This window comes from Salvelinus fontinalis, chromosome 4, assembly GCF_029448725.1.
Source record: "Salvelinus fontinalis isolate EN_2023a chromosome 4, ASM2944872v1, whole genome shotgun sequence".
NCBI lineage: Eukaryota > Metazoa > Chordata > Actinopteri > Salmoniformes > Salmonidae > Salvelinus > Salvelinus fontinalis.
The window spans coordinates 10,208,530-10,226,440 of NC_074668.1; the positions used below are offsets into that span (position 1 = coordinate 10,208,530).

The following is a 17,911-nucleotide window of genomic DNA, read 5'->3' on the forward strand; positions in this document are numbered from 1 at the left end:
TCATTGTATACTGTAGCATTAAGTAATGGGGAATTGACAAAAATCAAACAGCAAACAATTCACACCATGCAACAATTAATTCACACCATGCAACAATTCATTAGCAATAATTGTCAGGAGTCAGCTGAAGGCATTCTGGAGAGCGGAGTGGATTATGCAGAGAGATGTTCCTATTTCTTCGCCACCCACCTTTCCCCTTCTTCTTGTCTCAACTTTCCAAATTATACTCAAGACACATTATCTTCACACATATTTTAGACCCTTTTCACTGAAAAGCAACTCAACAATCAGCTAGGCCTCCTGCCACGTGTGCTGCTCAAATTGCGGACTTCCCCACTAAGCATAGGCCTACTCGCTTGTGATTTGAAACAATTCACAGCAATTTTTTAAAGAGGCTAATGATCTTCTGTGGCTAAGTCATGCTCTCTGGTCAAGTATTTTTAATGATTTTATTTACAATTAACAAAAATGTAAAGGAAACATGTTTAATGAGCTGAAATTGAACATACCAGGAATGTTGCATGTGCACATTTATTTCTCTCAAATGTTGTGCACAAATTGGTTTACATCCCTGCTAGTGAACATTTCCCCTTTGCCAAGATAATCCATCCACCTGGTAGGTGTGGCATATCAAGAAGATGATTAAACAGCTGGACCATTACGCAGTGCTGCGGACAATAAAAGGCCACTCTAAATGTGCTGTTTTGTCACACAACACAATGCCACAGATGTCTCAAGTTTTGAGGGACCGTGCAATCCGCATGCTGACTGCAGGAATGTCCACCAGAGCTGTGGCCAGAAAATTGAATGTTAATTTCTCAACCATAAGCTGCCTCAAATGTTGTTTTAAAGAATTGGCAGTACGACCAACCGGCCTCACAACTGCAGACCACGTTTATGGTGTCATATGGGCGAGTGGTTTGCTGATGTCAACATTGTGAACAGAATGCCCCATGGTGATGGTGGGGTTATGGTATTAGCAGGCATAAGCTACAGACAACAAAGACAATTGCATTTTATCGATGGCAATTTGCACAGAGATACCGTGACGAGATCCTGAGGCCCATTGTCGTGCCATTTCAACATGCCGCCATCACCTCCTGTTTCAACATGATAATGCATGTCGCAATGGTCTGTACATAATCCCTGGAAGCTGAAAATGTCCCAGTTCTTCCATGGCCTGCATACTCACCAGACATGTCACCCATTGAGCATGTTTGGGATGCTCTGGTTCAACGTGTACGACAAAGTGTTCCAGTTCCCACCAATATCCAGCAACTCCTCACAGTCATTGAAAAGGAGTGTGGACAACATTCCACAGGCCACAATCAACAGCCTGATCAACTCTATGTGAAGGAGATGTGTCACGCTGCATGAGGCAAATGGTGGTCCCACCAGATACTGACTGGTTTTCTGATCCACGCCCCTACCTTTTTTTTAAGGTATCTGTGACCAACATTCCAATCTGTAATAAAAGTCATATGAAATCCATAGATTAGAGCCTAATGAGTTCCTTTAAATTGACAGATTTTCTTGTATGAACTGTAACTCAGTAAAATCGTAGAAATTGTTGCATGTTGCGTTTATATTTTTGTTCAGTATATTTCTGTAAAGTTAGGAGTTACATGCCGCCTATGGTAGCTGATATTCAGAGCTTGAATAGCCAAAATTATTAGTCTTATTAAGTCTTTGTCAGGTATGAGGACTATAAAGCCAATTTCAACTGCCTGTTTAACGAAGGTAAGCTACCACATGGATAGGCATTCATCAAAGTACATTGTGGGCCTCACACTGTATAGCCTAGGCTACTATTGTACTTTGTGGAGATAGGAGAGAGGCAATATTTTTGTCTCACCTAGCGCGTCATATACACAACTGTCCAACAATTAATTTCTAACTGATCATTATTCAAAGATGCACCCTCCTGAACAGCCACCATATGTCATGGCTGGAACCATAACATTTTACATCCGACTGGAATTCACTGTCTCTCATATATTCATTCAAGATAAGCATGAATACAGTTTAGAACTTCCATTCAGAATGTGAAACAAGACCATTGCAAACTCGATATGTGTCAGGAAAATAGGCCTCTGCAGGGTTTTGCTACCATCTATTGGACAGTATTTGGGTCATATCCTGATTCAGCCATTTAGGGTGGTATAGTTGTCCTGATTAGGTATGTACTGTACGAGCCAACATATCGGTTTCCAAATGTAGACATTCTCTTATTTGGTCAATCATGGTGATCAGATTAATAGCCATTTCATATGGGCACCAACAGTATTAAAGAGTCAGCTGGTTTAGCATCCAAAATCAAACTGAAAGTGATCAGACTACACTATAATTCACTAACTCATGTGTAGTAACCTGGTATATTTATGTTTACCAATAGATGGCAGTATTGACTCAAGACGGGGGTTTGCTTCCCGCTATCCGTAGCTATTTCCTATGTCTGCCTATTTAACTATGATTAAGAAAGCTTCAGGTAGGTTTAAGCCAGGTGCATAAGAGAATGTAATTCTAAGGTACAATTAAATACTAAACCGTACGTAAGTCTCATGAGTCGTAATTCTAAGAAGCCTTTAAGGATACTACATCATGCATATAGCAACAAAACATAATGTAACTGCTAAAAACCCTTACAATTATACCTTAATTTAACTAGGCAAGTCAGTTAAGAACAAATTCTTATTTACAATGACAGTCTACCCCAGCCAAACCCAGGCCAATTGTGTGCCGCCCAATCACATCTGGATATGACGCAGCCTGGATTTGAACCAGGTACTGCAATGACACCTCTTGCGCAGAGTTGCCGTGTCTTAGACCACTGCGCCACTCAGGAGGCCCAGATAACACCAGATAAACAACACCAAGGCCTGATCTCCTGTTATTGAGTATGGCTCATACCACAATATGACATGCTGTAAGCCTACAATTTGAAGAGAAAATCAAACAGCTAAGGAGCAATCTGCAGTCAATAACAGTAGCAAAGCAGATACCCCGTCACTGTTTCGGTAAACAGCTAAGGAGCAATCTGCAGTCAATAACAGTAGCAAAGCAGATACCCCGTCACTGTTTCGGTAAACAGCTAAGGAGCAATCTGCAGTCAATAACAGTAGCAAAGCAGATACCCCGTCACTGTTTCGGTAAACAGCTAAGGGGCTGGAAAAAACGTAACCACTCCCATATTCATAGACAGGGATATAAATGCAAGGACTAACCATACATGACATCAAAATGATAGTTTTACAAACAATGGAGTAAAACTATATTATGTTTTCTGACAACAGTTGAACTAAGTTCAATTGTTCAAGAATCAGTTGGTATAATTAATTAAAAAAGTCCAAAATCCCCTTAAACATTTTTATATTTGATTTTCAGCATACATCCAGTATATTTTTTGGGAATGGGAAATGATTGATAAGACTGCATGTTGTTATCTCACCTTGTCACATATCTTTTATAGTAGGTTTAATTATTCATTTTTACTGGACCATTGTGAAATCCCCTATGAATCATACTCAAAGTACTGTTCCAAACATGCATGAAACTCATTTAACAAGATTGGTTCCTCTTTCACATCCTAGTTTCATATCTGCAAATCAAGTCTGATATTTTCTCTGCAGTGAACTTTAAAATATTTATCAGCAAAACATTGTTCCACTTTGACACAATGGTCTAGTTCATTATATTTGTATTTGTATTTATTAGCAATCCCTATTAGTTCCTGCCAAGGCAGCAGCAACTCTTCCTGGAGCCGACAAAACCAAGGCAGTTATACAATTTGACAAGCATTACAATACATTCATTACATTCATTAGAATTCACAACACACTAAGTGTGTGCCACCAGGCCCATACTCCATTACCACATATCTACAACCCAAAATCCGTGTGTACGTGTATGAATAGTGCATATGTTATCATGTTTCACAGTCCCCGTGTTCCATAAGGTGTATTTGTATTTGTTTTTAAAATCTGAATCTACTGTGTGCATCACTTACCTGATGTGGAATAGAGCTCCATGTAGTCATGGCTCTATGTAGTACTGTGTGCCTCCCATAGTCTGTTCTGGACTGTGAAGAAACCTCTGGTGGCATGTCTTGTGGGGTATGCATGAGTGTCTGAGCTTTGTGCTAGTCGTTTAAAAAGACAGATCTGTGCTAATGTCAGAATGTCATATAATGTGAAAAGCTGCAATGAAGTCTAACAAAACAGAACCCACAATCTTTTTATCATTTATTTCTCTCAGCCAATCATCAGTAATTTGCAGTACGTTTGCAGCCAGACTTATTTGCCATTCCTTTTGCCTCATCCCTCTCAACCATACCATTTTTCAATTGCTCGTCAATCCAAGAGGATTTAAACGTTTTTACAGATGGTGTCCAAGATGGAGTAGCAGTCGGACTTGTGTTTTGCCTTGTCCCATCCTGTCCCGTGTATATATAGTTTTCTTCGTATTTATTTCACATATATTTTAATCTCACTTTCCATCTACGGACTGAATATACTCTCCTGCAACCCAATGTGGTATGGATCTGCTATTTTTATACTTTCGAACCGGAACCCCCATCAGAAGCTAGCCAGCTAACTAGCTACTAGCTAGTAGTCAGTTAGCCACTGCTAGCGGTCCTCACTGTTAACCCGTACATCAGCCAGCCACAGCCCGGCCAATTCATGCCAGTCTGCACAGCGCAATATCAACCCAGAGCATATCAGACTGATTTTTCTCTACCACATCTCCGGATTCCTACCGCAAGCTCTGAACCTTTACACTGGATCATCACAGCTAGCTAGCTGCTATCCGAGTGGCTACTCCTGGCTAACGTCTCTGTCCCGAAGCAAGCACCAGTTAGCCTGGAGCTAGCCTGGAGCTAGGCCCATCTCCCGGCTAGCCGAAGAGGTCCATTTCCAATTCTTGGGCTACAATACCTCTTTTGCCAATTGGCCTGGACCCTTTACTGCCGACACGGAACCCCGCTGATCCATCACGATTGGTCTGCCACCGTAACTGTCCGAGGTGGTTTCAACAGGCTCTTCCGTTGCGACGTCGCTGGAGGCCCATCTGCTCTCCCCGGACTGCTAGCTATCTGAATCCCTGTGTCTCCAGCACGCCTAGTGGAGTAGCGACTACTGAATTGGCTCCCTGACTCATCTATTGCTACTCTCTGGACCCAATGATCACTCGGCTACACATGCCTCTCCCTAATGTCAATATGCCTAGTCTATTGCTGTTTTGGTTAGTGATTATTGTCTTATTTCACTGTAGAGCCCTCAGCCCTGCCCAATATGCTTTAGATAGCAATTTCCTTCCACCCCCCATACATGCGTTGACCTCACCTGGCTTAACGGGTGCCTCTAGAGACAAAACCTCTCTCATCGTCACTCCGTGCCTAGGTTTACCTCCACTGTACTCACATCCTACCATACCCTTGTCTGTACATTATGCCTTGAATCTATTCTTCCACGCCCAGAAATCTGCTCCTTTTTCTCTCTGTCCCGAACGCACCAGACGACCAGTTTTTATAGCCTTTAGCCGTACCCTTATCCTGCTCCTCCTCTGTTCCTCTGGTGATGTAGAGGTTAACCCAGGCCCTGCAGCCCCCAGCACCACTCCAAATCCCCAGGCGCTCTCATTTGTTGACTTCTGTAACCGTAAAAGCCTTGGTTTCATGCATGTTAACATCAGAAGCCTCCTCCCTAAGTTTGTTTTATTCACTGCTTTAGTACATTCCGCCAAACCTGATGTTCTAGCCGTTTCTGAATCCTGGCTTAAGAAGGCCACCAAAAATTCATACATTTCCATCCCTAACTATAAAAATTTTCCCGAGAAGATAGAACTGCCAAAGGGGGCTGAGTTGAAATCTACTGCAGGGATAGCCTGCAGTGTTCTGTCATACTATCAAGGTCTGTGCCCAAACAGTTCGAGCTTCTACTTTTAAAAATCCACCTTTCCAGAAACAAGCCTCTCACCGTTGCCGGTAATCGATCATTTCAATAAGAATTTTTCTACAGCTGGCCATGCTTTCCACCTGGCTACCCCTACCCCAGCCAACAGCTCAGCACCCCCTGCATCAACTTGCCCAAGCCCGCCCTCCCTGCTTCTCCTTCACCCAAATCCAGACAACTGATCCAGACAACTTTTGAGCTGCAAAATCTGGATCCCTACAAATCAGCTGGGCTAGACAATCTGGACCCTCTCTTTCTAAAATGATCCACCAAAATTGTTGAAACCCCTATTACTAGCCTATTCAACCTCTCCTTCATTTCGCTTGAGATCCCCAAAGATTGGAAAGCTGCCGCGGTCATCCCCCTCTTCAAAGGGGGAGACACTCTAGACCCAAACTGTTATAGACCTATATCCATCCTGCCGTGCCTTTCTAAAATCTTCGAAAGCCAAGTTAACAAACAGATCACCAACCATTTCGAATCCCACTGTACCTTCTCCGCTATGCAATCTGGTTTCCGAGCTGGTCATGGGTGCACCTCAGCCACGCTCAAGGTCCTAAACAATCGATAAAAGACAGTACTGGGCAGCCGTCTTCATCAACCTGGCCAAGGCTTTCAACTCTGTCAATCACCTCATTCTTATCGGCAGACTCAATAGCCTTGGCTTCTCAAATGACTGCCTCGCCTGGTTCACCAACTACTTCTCAGATAGAGTTCAGTGTGTCAAATCGGAGGCCCTGTTGTCCAAACCTCTGGCCTTCTCTAAGGGGGTGCCACAGGGTTCAATTCTCGGGCCGACTCTTTTCTCTGTATATATCAATGATGCTGCGGGTGATTCTCTGATCCACCTCTACGGAGACGACACCATTCTGTACACTTCTGGCCCTTCTTTGGGCACTGTGTTAACAAACCTCCAAACGAGCTTCAATGCCATTCAACACTCCTTCCGTGGCCTCCAACTGCTTTCAAATGCAAGTAAAACTAAATGCATGCTCTACAACCGATTGCTGCCCGCACCCGCCCGCCCGTCTAGCATCACTACTCTGGACGGTTCTGACTTAGAATATGTAAACAACTACAAATACCTAGGTGTCTGGTTAGACTGTAAACTCTCCTTCCAGACTCACATTAAGCATCTCCAATCCAAAGTTAAATCTAGAATCGGCTTCCTATTTCACAACAAAGCCTCCTTCACTCATGCTGCCAAACATACCCTCGTAAAACTGACTATCCTACCAATCCTTGACTTCAGCGGTGTAATTTACAAAATAGCGTCCAACACTCTACTGAACCAGGTTGCATGCATTGGTTACAGTTGAAGCTTTTTCTTGAGTGGGCAGCTTTATGAAAGGCAGTCAATATTTAAGTCACCCAGAAAATATACCTCTCTATTTGAATCACATACATTATCAAGCATTTTCACACATTATCCAGATACTGATTGTTAGCACTTGGTGGTCTATAGCTGCTTCCCACAAAAATGGGCTTTAGGTGAGGCAGAGGAATCTTCAAATAACAAACCGAGTGTTTCCAGTATACAATGTTCAGCTGCACGCACAGGTAAACACACAGCATAGACTTTAGATCATTATGTAAACTATAGTCCTTCAATCAATGACAGATATACAGATATACATAAAATATATAATACAAATACTGAGCTGTATTGTATGCTCATACAAAAGGGGAAATTATACATTACTCAGAGAAAGAGAAGTAATACTCTCAAAAGAGAGGGGTCAACATTACTGGAACCCTAGTTTTCAATATCTATTAATACCTCACCTTGTGAGGATAATGGCACTGAGCCTTTTTCTAAAATGTTTTATGAGATTGGAGAACATATTGGGGGATCCATACAGATACATTCCTCCATACAGATACATTCCTCCATACAGATTGTTTCCAGATCCTTGATAACCTTTGTCTGCGCATATGAACTGCCCTCTTCAATTCATACCACAGGTTTTCAATGGGGTTCAAGTCCGAAAATGTTGATTTTGTGGTTCATTAACCATTTCTTTCTGGATGTTGATGTGTGCCTGGGGTTATTGTCTTGCTGGAAGACCCACCTGCATCCAAGTTTCAGCCTCCTGGCACAGGCAACCAGGTTTCGGGCTAAAATGTCCTGGTACTGGGTAAAGTTCATGATGCTGTTGATCTTAACAAGGGCCCCAGGACCAGTGGAAGCAAAATAGCCCAATACAATCAAATATCCACCACCATATTTTACAGTAGGTATGGGGCTCTTTTCTGCTTATACAGTGCATTCGGGAAAGTATTCATACCCCTTGCCTTTTTCTACATTTTGTTATGTTACAGCCTTATTCTAAAAAAAAAAATGTTTTTTAAATGTCCCTCATCAATCTATCTCAATACCCCATAATGACAAAGCAAAAACAAGTTTTAAGAAACTGAAATATCACTTTTGCATAATTATTCAGCAATTTGTTGAAGACCCTTTGTCTTCATGAGTATGACATTACAAGCTTGGCACACCTGTATTGTTTTAGGCAAGTCAGTTAAGAACGAAACCTCAAGCTCTGTCAGGTTGGATGGGGAGCATCGCAACACAGCTATTTTCAGGTCTCTCCAGAGTCTGGGCCGCTCAAGGACATCCAGAGACTTGTCCTGAAAGCCACTCCTTATACAATTGTATTAGTATAAAATAATATAACTTCCCAATTTTTTGCATACAATATAGCTCAGTACTTGGATTCTATATTTTATACAGTCATGCTGACTGTATATGCTTGTGCATGACTTGATTGATCATAAGGATGGTCAATTTACTATTATCTGAAGTACTATGTTTTTTTTCAGAATGATTAACATTTTGTTATGGTATCATTATCTGCTTTTAGTGTAAGCTAAATTTCACTTAATTGATTTAGATGATAGCAACTTACACACACACAGACCTGACTGCTGCAGGACACCTACTACTACACACACACACACACACACACACACACACACACACACACACACACACACACACACACACACACACACACACACACACACACACACACACACACACACACACACACACACACACACACACACACACACACACACACACACACACACACACACACACACACACACACACACACACACACACCACACACCACACACCACACACAGACCTGACTGCTGCGGGACACCTACCACACACACACACACACACACACACATACAGACCTGACTGCTGTGGGACACCTACTACACACACACACACATATACACCTTTTAGAAAGGGGAAGTATTTACACACAAAATAACTCTATTAGTCAGATTGGCAGCGGCTTATCTGAAAGCTGTTGTGATTGTTCTGCATTTTATTTGAGGAAATTGAAAGTCAAGTTAGCTGTGATCTTGTGACCGAAACCTACCATTACCACATCCGCTATTGAGAATCGTCATATTCTTTCACCTTGTTCTCACAGCACCCACATATGACATAGCTATGGCATCTGACACAGCTCTGGGTCTGACAGCATTCACCTTGCTAGTACTCTCCCTGCTCCACCAGTGTGTCCCTCACCCACTAAATCCTCCGAATAATGGACTTCGTAAGTGTCGCACCAACTTGTCCATTCCAGCCCTGGAGGTGCTCCCAGGCGGGGGATGGGACAACCTGAGGAACATGGACATGGGACGAGTCATGAACTTCAGCTTCTCCCAGTGCCAGACCACGGAGGACGGATTCTACCTCATCCCGGATGAGGTTTTTGTCATCCCACAGAAGCTCACTGGTGTGGAGACCAATTCTGAGATCATCAACACTTGGCTGGAACAACGCAGCTCCACGTCTTTCTCAATCAACTCAGACGTGTCCTTCCTCTCCGTGCTCAATGCTAAGTTCTCCATCGAGAATCAGCGGGTGAAGACTCACCAGGTTAAAGGGAGCTCTGTCACCGCTCGTGTACAAGTGAGTTTCTCCATAAAGAAACAATACTTTTTGAACAATTATTTATCTATTTAATGTCGTGTACATTCATCTCGGCAATGATAAAATCATTTATGTTTTGACATAGTTTGTAGTAAGTCTCCCTTACTAGATTTTAAAAAGAGAGAGTGGAATATCCATGTTATTACAGTAATCCTATTCCTTTTAAGGCTTTCTGAACAGTCAGTACTAGATAGTGTACCTTATCTTAGTATACTTTGATCTCTAGATTAGCAATTAAGGACACCACGCCTCAAGGTTATTTCCTGGTTAATGAAGAAATTTTAAAAAACGGATTGCTCCCTTCCAGGTGCGTAACTTCCTATACACGGTAAAGGCTCACCCTGACTTCACTCTGGATGGGCGCTTTGCCCACCAGGCTGAGGAGATCGCAGATGCAATAGAAAACAACCAGACTCGACAGGCAGCGTATTTATCTGAGAAGATGGTGTTGGACTATGGAACCCATGTGATAACCAGTGTTGATGCAGGGGCGGCCTTAGTGCAAGAGGACTATCTCCGTTCATCTTACGTGTCCGACAGTGAGACGGCAACGTTCTCTGTTTCGGCATCGGCAGGTCTTAACTTCTTTGATAAAGTCAAATTTGACATTGGCAGCAAGGACACACAAGAGACATCCGAGTCACATAGTTATCAGGGCAACATCACCTACTCCATAATACAGAGTCATGGTGGGGCTCCCTTCTACCCAGGCATCACTTTGCAGAAGTGGCAGGAGAGCACCAAGAACAACCTGGTGGGCATCGACCGGGCAGGACTGCCTCTGCACTACTTCCTCAACCGGATTACCTTCCCCGATCTCCCTGAACCAACCATCGGCAAACTGGCGCTGTCTGTTAGTCAGGCCATCCAGCGCTACTATACCATTAACACACACCCTGGCTGCGTTAAACCAGACTCCAAGAACTTCAACTTCCAAGCCAATATGGACGACAGCTCCTGCGAGGGTCCGGCCACCAACCTCAGCTTCGGTGGGGTGTTTCAGGAGTGCACCAAGCTCACTGGGGATGCAGACCCAATCTGCCAAGCCCTGGCTCAGAAGAACCCCGACACAGGCTCTTACTCATGTGGTCAGCCCTACAACGCCACCCTGTTACGCTCTGAGGTGAGAGAGGAGAGCTACAGCACGTATGAGTGCCACAGGCATTGCCATGGCTGCTGGCTGCTTTTAACTTGCTGCGACAACGTCTGTGGAGATGCCTACCATGTCCGCTCCGCTCGCATTGACACCTACTGGTGCTCCACCAATGAGGCAACCCCAGAGTACTCAGGATACCTCTTTGGGGGACTCTATAGCCCATCCCTGTTGAACCCTCTGACCAAAACTAAGAGCTGCCCTCCAAACTTCAACATTCAAATGAAGCTTCTGTCGAACGGTCTGATGATCTGCCTGAGCAATGACTATGAGACTGCCACCAGGTTTTCAGTCGCCTTTGGAGGCCTGTTCAGTTGCCAGTCTAACAACCCTCTTGCACAGAATCAACCCCGTTGCCCTCCCCAGTTCAGCCAGCACCTGGCTGCTGTTAGTGATGGCTGCCAGGTGCTCTACTGTGTCCAGTCTGGCTTGTTCACAGGTGGCCAGCTGCTGCCTGTACGCTTGCCACCTTTCACTCGTCCTCCACTGATCAGCATGACTGCCACCAACACGGTGGCTGTGATGACCGAGGGAGATCGGGCGTGGGTCAGGGTGGGACAGACCAAGATGTGGAAGCTGGCCAAGGTGACAGAGATCCAGAGTATGGTGCAGGTGTTCGATCCAGCCTCGGGACAGATGACAGGGGGGCAGAAGTCTGGTGTGGCCTTTGGAGTAATTTGCTTGGTTGCCTTGGTGGTGGTTGGGGCTGTGCTGCTGGTGAGACGGAGGAGGGTCTCAAGGTTTGGGAGGGGGAGAGGATATGAGGAGATCCACAGCGAGGGGCAGAGTGAGGGAGGTGTGGAGAGTCAAGAAGAGCAGGGCTCTGAGACAATGACCCAGACCCTGTTGCCATGAGACCACCTTCCACACAGTTTACATATTAAGAAGAAAACAGCTTTGAGATAACTCTGCTGTATTGTATAATCAACCTCTCACACTTGCTTTCCCTTTACGATCAATAATCTCAAATACTGGCTAGGTATAAGATGGAAAATGCACAAATTTACTGCGACGCAAATTATTTAGTAAAAGTCACCAACGTGTTGGCAGCTTCCTGCCTTCACCAGGGGTTTACTACACAATACATTAGTACACAACACCACACCACACCACACCATACAACACAACACAACACAACACAACACAATACAACACAACACAACACAACACAACACAAAACAACACAACACAACACAACACAACACAACACAACACAACACAACACAACACAACACAACACAATACAACACAACACAACACAACACAATACAACACAATACAACACAACACAACACAATACAACACAACACAATACAACACAATACAACACAACACAATACAACACAACACAATACAACACAATACAATACAATACAATACAACACAACACAATACAACACAATACAACACAATACAATACAACACAACACAATACAATACAATACAATACAATACAACACAATACTGTTAATGAATGTATGGCAAAAAGGGTGAAAAAATCTATTGACCTATTTTTGATGTTTTGAGTTAAATTTTTATCCTGTGGTTATGCTTTCATGCTTTCCATTGAGAATGTTTTTACTGAAATCTACTATGATTCAATAGCATTATTGTATTCTGTTATAACATTTTAATTCGCTTGTGTATGTGTTGGACATGAAAATAAAACAACTAACACAATATTCATTGAAGTTACTTATCTTGTCAAATGTCACAGCTGTACTTTAAAAGATGCCAACAAGGGTTCACTATAGGACATTATAGTCTGGTGACCTCTAGCGTGTTTTGACAGACATCGCAGTCCCCTCAGAATATTTCTTCTCCGTCAAAAGTATTGCGGTGGGGAAGTGGAATACATGAATGTACATGTAACCAAAGCAGGTCACATGTATCTTGATAAACTGTATAATTTCTCAAGACTCAAATTGAGACTCAACATTGTCATTTTCTATTTTATTTTTGTAAAATACTATTGCCTAATTTGCTATCACAACACATATCATCTTAAATCTTCCTCCATAAAGCCTTCCTAATTTCCCCCTGAACATAAAAAGACAATGAAGAATATGAGGACAAGGAGTTGATTTTGTTATTAGTCCACAGACAGACACAGTTACACACAGTTGCATACACACACACACACACACACACACACACACACACACACACACACACACACACACACACACACACACACACACACACACACACACACACACACACTGAGCTTCCCGTAAAGAGGCAGAATGCCCATGCCACTCTTGAGTCTTGTGAAAACCTTCCCCCACACTCATCTGGGATTCATACTGTCAGCTTGTGCACATCAAAACAAAACCACTCAGCCGTGGAAATCTGTCTAACCTCAGGAAGAGAGGCCTGGAGCAGGGGAAGTCCCTTAGCCACACAATGGCCTTGACATTCAGCACAGCGAAGAAGTGTTCCCCACAGAACCAGATATAGGACCAAGTGTTATTCGGTTCATAGTTTCTTATGGATGTCACGAGGAAGCAGCAAAACGACATTTTGTGCAGCAGCAGGCAGTTTTTACAAGAGAAGACGGGTCTAGTGAAATTCCAAAGGCAAAGCAGCTGACTGAGAAGAGAGGGTGAGACGAAAACAAACGCAGTTGGATGATTTAAAGGTAGGAGTGCGTGTCGGCGAGTGTGCACGGGTCTGTTTTCACTACAGCTGCACGCAGAGCTGTAGTGAGATTTTGTGCTCCACTTAGCCTTTCAGTGTGGAGGGGGTTATTGGTGTGCCCTCATTTAGACACAAAACAAGAGTAGAACAATATACAACAACACTGTATATTATCTTTGGTAATCTTAGCCCCATTTGTGAATCCGTATTTAATGTATGTTATTTGTAACACCTTTCTAGAAGAAGCAGAGTGGCTATGGCAGAGGGGCTATGGCAGAGGGGCTATGGCAGAGGGGCTATGGCAGAGGGGCTATGGCAGAGGGGCTATGGAAGAGGGGCTATGGAAGAGGGGCTATAGCAGAGGGGCTATGGAAGAGGGGCTATAGCAGAGGGGCTATGGAAGAGGGGCTATAGCAGAGGGGCTATGGCAGAGGGGCTATGGAAGAGGGGCTATGGAAGAGGGGCTATGGAAGAGGGGCTATGGCAGAGGGGCTATGGAAGAGGGGCTACGTCAGAGGGGCTATAGCAGAGGGGCTATGGCAGAGGGGCTATGGAAGAGGGGCTATGGCAGAGGGGCTATGGCAGAGGGGCTATGGTATAGGGGCTATGGCAGAGGGGCTATGGCAGAGGGGCTATGGCAGAGGGGCTATGGAAGAGGGGCTATGGAAGAGGGGCTATAGCAGAGGGGCTATGGAAGAGGGGCTATAGCAGAGGGGCTATGGAAGAGGGGCTATAGCAGAGGGGCTATGGAAGAGGGGCTATGGAAGAGGGGCTATGGAAGAGGGGCTATGGCAGAGGGGCTATGGAAGAGGGGCTACGTCAGAGGGGCTATAGCAGAGGGGCTATGGCAGAGGGGCTATGGAAGAGGGGCTATGGCAGAGGGGCTATGGCAGAGGGGCTATGGAAGAGGGGCTATGGAAGAGGGGCTATAGCAGAGGGGCTATGGAAGAGGGGCTATGGAAGAGGGGCTATAGCAGAGGGGCTATGGAAGAGGGGCTATAGCAGAGGGGCTATGGCAGAGGGGCTATGGAAGAGGGGCTATGGAAGAGGGGCTATGGAAGAGGGGCTATGGCAGAGGGGCTATGGAAGAGGGGCTACGTCAGAGGGGCTATAGCAGAGGGGCTATGGCAGAGGGGCTATGGAAGAGGGGCTATGGCAGAGGGGCTATGGCAGAGGGGCTATGGCATAGGGGCTATGGCAGAGGGGCTATGGAAGTGGGGCTATGGCAGAGGGGCTATGGAAGAGGGGCTATGGCTGAGGGGCTACCTCAGAGGGGCTACGTCAGAGGGGCTACGTCAGAGGGGCTATGGAAGAGGGGCTATGGCAGAGGGGCTATGGCAGAGGGGCTATGGCAGAGGGGCTATGGCAGAGGGGCTATGACAGAGGGGCTATGGCAGAGGGGCTATGGCAGAGGGGCTACGTCAGAGGGGCTGTGACAGAGGGGCTATGGACATTTTTAAATAGTTATGTTTTGATTTAGAAGATGTCGTAAAACATCACTCAACATCCCATTGCATTGTGGAGGCATTTACATTTTTTAAAGAATGTAGACACTGTTTACAGTATAAGAAAGCTTTCCATTCCTGATAATAACCTCTGTAAATTCCAGGAGCCATGGCATTAAGAAGTCTCTTCCTTTATACCTTGAGCCTGCCCGTCCTGGTGCAGATGCCCAGCAGCAGAGCCTGTAGGACTGGATCGGGGTCAGAGTGTGAGAAAGCCCCCTTTGTGCCTGGCTACAACCTGGCAGGGGAGGGCTTCGACGTGGTCAGGATGCGTCGTAAAGGGGCCTACGTCATCAACGTCAAAGCCCACCTGTCTGACAACCACACATGTATTCTCTGTGAGAACCGCTTCCAGGAGGGACAGGTCCAGAGGCTGCCTTCTGCCGTGCTGGACTGGCGTCCATTGAGCCGCTGCAGCAAGCAGCTGTCCAGTGCCCTGCACCACTCGGTGGACTCCCTACTACGTAGCTCTAGCTCCCTCATCAACAACAACTGGGGTATGGACCTGAGGCTAGAGACTTATGGCAAGGCAGTGCTGGGGGGCAGCCGCTCCGAAATGGCCAAGTTTGCCAGATCCCAGCACAGTGTGGACAAGGCCACCTTTGCCACCCATGAGATCAGCTGTACATACTACAGGTAGGGAAGGGCTTTATTGTTGACAGCTGTTTTCTATAGACTAATCTACCTCACTGTCACTAAATAGATTAAATAGCTATGCTAAGGTTAATCTGTGTCGTTCTATTTGCATGAATTATTACAACGCATATGATATCATTATGACAACTTACTGAATCACTAATCGTTGCAGTATACAGTATCGTCTATCCTGGTCCCAGATCTGTTAGTGCTGTATAGCAAACACCTATGGTGGGTGTCATGCCAAACATGACAATGACCATGGGAGTTGGCATAAGACAGCACAAGCAGATCTGGGACCAGGCTGAGTATTCTCAATGAAAAGGGGTTGATGTAGATCCACATGCCCCGTTGTTGATTTTCCAGTTACAGGCTGGCAGACCATCCGGACCTCAGCGCTGAATTTGCTAAACATCTCAAGAGACTGCCACAGGAGCTTGACAACAAGAGCAAATTGCTGTACCGGCGGATGATCGACACGTACGGCACTCATTACATCCGTCAGGTACAGCTGGGTGGTAGGGTGAGGCGCGTCACTGCCTTCCGCACCTGCCTGGCCACCCTGAAGGGCTTCTCAGAGTCCGAGATAAAGACCTGCTTAAATGTTGAGCTGAAAATGGCCTTAGGCTTCCTCCCAGCAAACGCGTCCTTCTCCAACAAATGCGATGACCTCCTTAAGGGGAACATGAGCATGGGCTTCTACCAGGGGTTTATGACCCACAAGATTGAGGTTCTAGGAGGGGAAAAGTATTTTCCAGATATCTTGTACCATCAGGACCCGTCCGAAGCATACCATAGCTGGATGAACAGCTTGCATGATAATCCAGATGTGGTCTCCTATGCTATATTCCCCCTGCACAACCTGGTTGATGATCCAGAGGTTAGTGCCAACCTGAGGAGCACGGTGACAGAGTACATTGACGAGAACAAGCTTCCTGTAGACCAGGGGGAATTGAAAACCTGCTCCCCGACCCCTAACCTGGATCACAACTGTTGTCCTCTACGGGCAGGCCGCGGGACTCTCAGGGTAATGGTCCACAGAGCTGCAGGTTTGAGAGCAGATACCTTCACAAAGACTGATGGCTATGTTAAAATATGGTACAATGGCATGTATGAGGAAACAGATACTGTCATGGATGATAATGATCCGGTATGGAATGCCACGTACAACTTTGGCTCAGTGGAGTTTGGTCATCAGCTGCTGTTTGAGGTTTGGGACAGAGATGTGATTTACAATGACATGGCAGGAAGATGTTTGGTCTTCCCTGAACGAGGAACTCATTCACACAGCTGTCAGCTAAAGAAAGGGGTTCTGCACTTCACATACAGCTCTGAATGTGACGCCCACTTAACAGGCTACAGGTGTGGACGGTACTCTCCTAGTACATAAGGTTATGGATTGAAAATACACCTGGGTCGTATTCATTAGTGCACACCGTAGCAAAACATTTTGCAATGGGGGGGACACAAGCATTTCTTATTTGACAATAAGATTGTTGGTCAAAATGTTGACGTGTTCCAACCCTGGCCTGTATCAATAATTGGTGTTTATTTTAGAATAAGGCCGGGATTCAATATAAAGCGCATTTTGGAGTGTTGCCATTAAAGTCAATGATACAGTTTCAGTTCACAGAGATCACATTATCGGCAATAGCTGCAAATGTCCGCTAATTTGGAAATAACCTTAAATGTCAAGCGAGCTACAATGTGCTTCGGGGTTGAATCCCGGCCTTAGTCAGCCTTTCTTTATTCCTGTATCTATTATATACCTAGAAATACATACCAATAAAGTAGATGAACAAAAGTATTCAGGTCTCAGGTTTTTGTTCAGTAATGAACACAACAATTATTTATTGTTTTACCATCTCCAGGTTAATCTGTCATTGTAAAATCAGTTACAACAAACACTGCTATATATTATATTTTTTGTGCTCTAAAATTCAGATGCACCATCAGGATAAATCCATTTGATTTCAATCACTTTTTGACAGCACCCCTTTTGATTTGAACAAAACCTTCCATACGTATGTACGCATTGTAGAAGTGCTCCGAAAGTGACTCTTTGGAC

General features: G+C 44.9%; 2 protein-coding genes across 2 annotated transcripts; both read left to right on the forward strand.

Annotated features, from left to right (window-relative positions):
• Positions 1–9,379: 9,379 nt before the first annotated feature.
• mpeg1.1 (macrophage expressed 1, tandem duplicate 1) lies at positions 9,380–12,744 on the forward strand. Its single transcript, XM_055918722.1, has 2 exons — positions 9,380–9,888; positions 10,217–12,744. The coding sequence occupies exons 1-2, from the start codon at positions 9,424–9,426 to the stop codon at positions 11,915–11,917; spliced, it is 2,166 nt and encodes a 721-aa protein (XP_055774697.1). The 5' UTR covers positions 9,380–9,423; the 3' UTR covers positions 11,918–12,744.
• A 529-nt stretch (positions 12,745–13,273) lies between these two features.
• On the forward strand, positions 13,274–17,650 carry prf1.5 (perforin 1.5). Its single transcript, XM_055918723.1, has 3 exons — positions 13,274–13,703; positions 15,312–15,843; positions 16,210–17,650. Exons 2-3 carry the CDS (start codon positions 15,317–15,319, stop codon positions 17,231–17,233), a joined length of 1,551 nt encoding a protein of 516 aa, XP_055774698.1. The 5' UTR covers positions 13,274–13,703; positions 15,312–15,316; the 3' UTR covers positions 17,234–17,650.
• Positions 17,651–17,911: the final 261 nt, after the last annotated feature.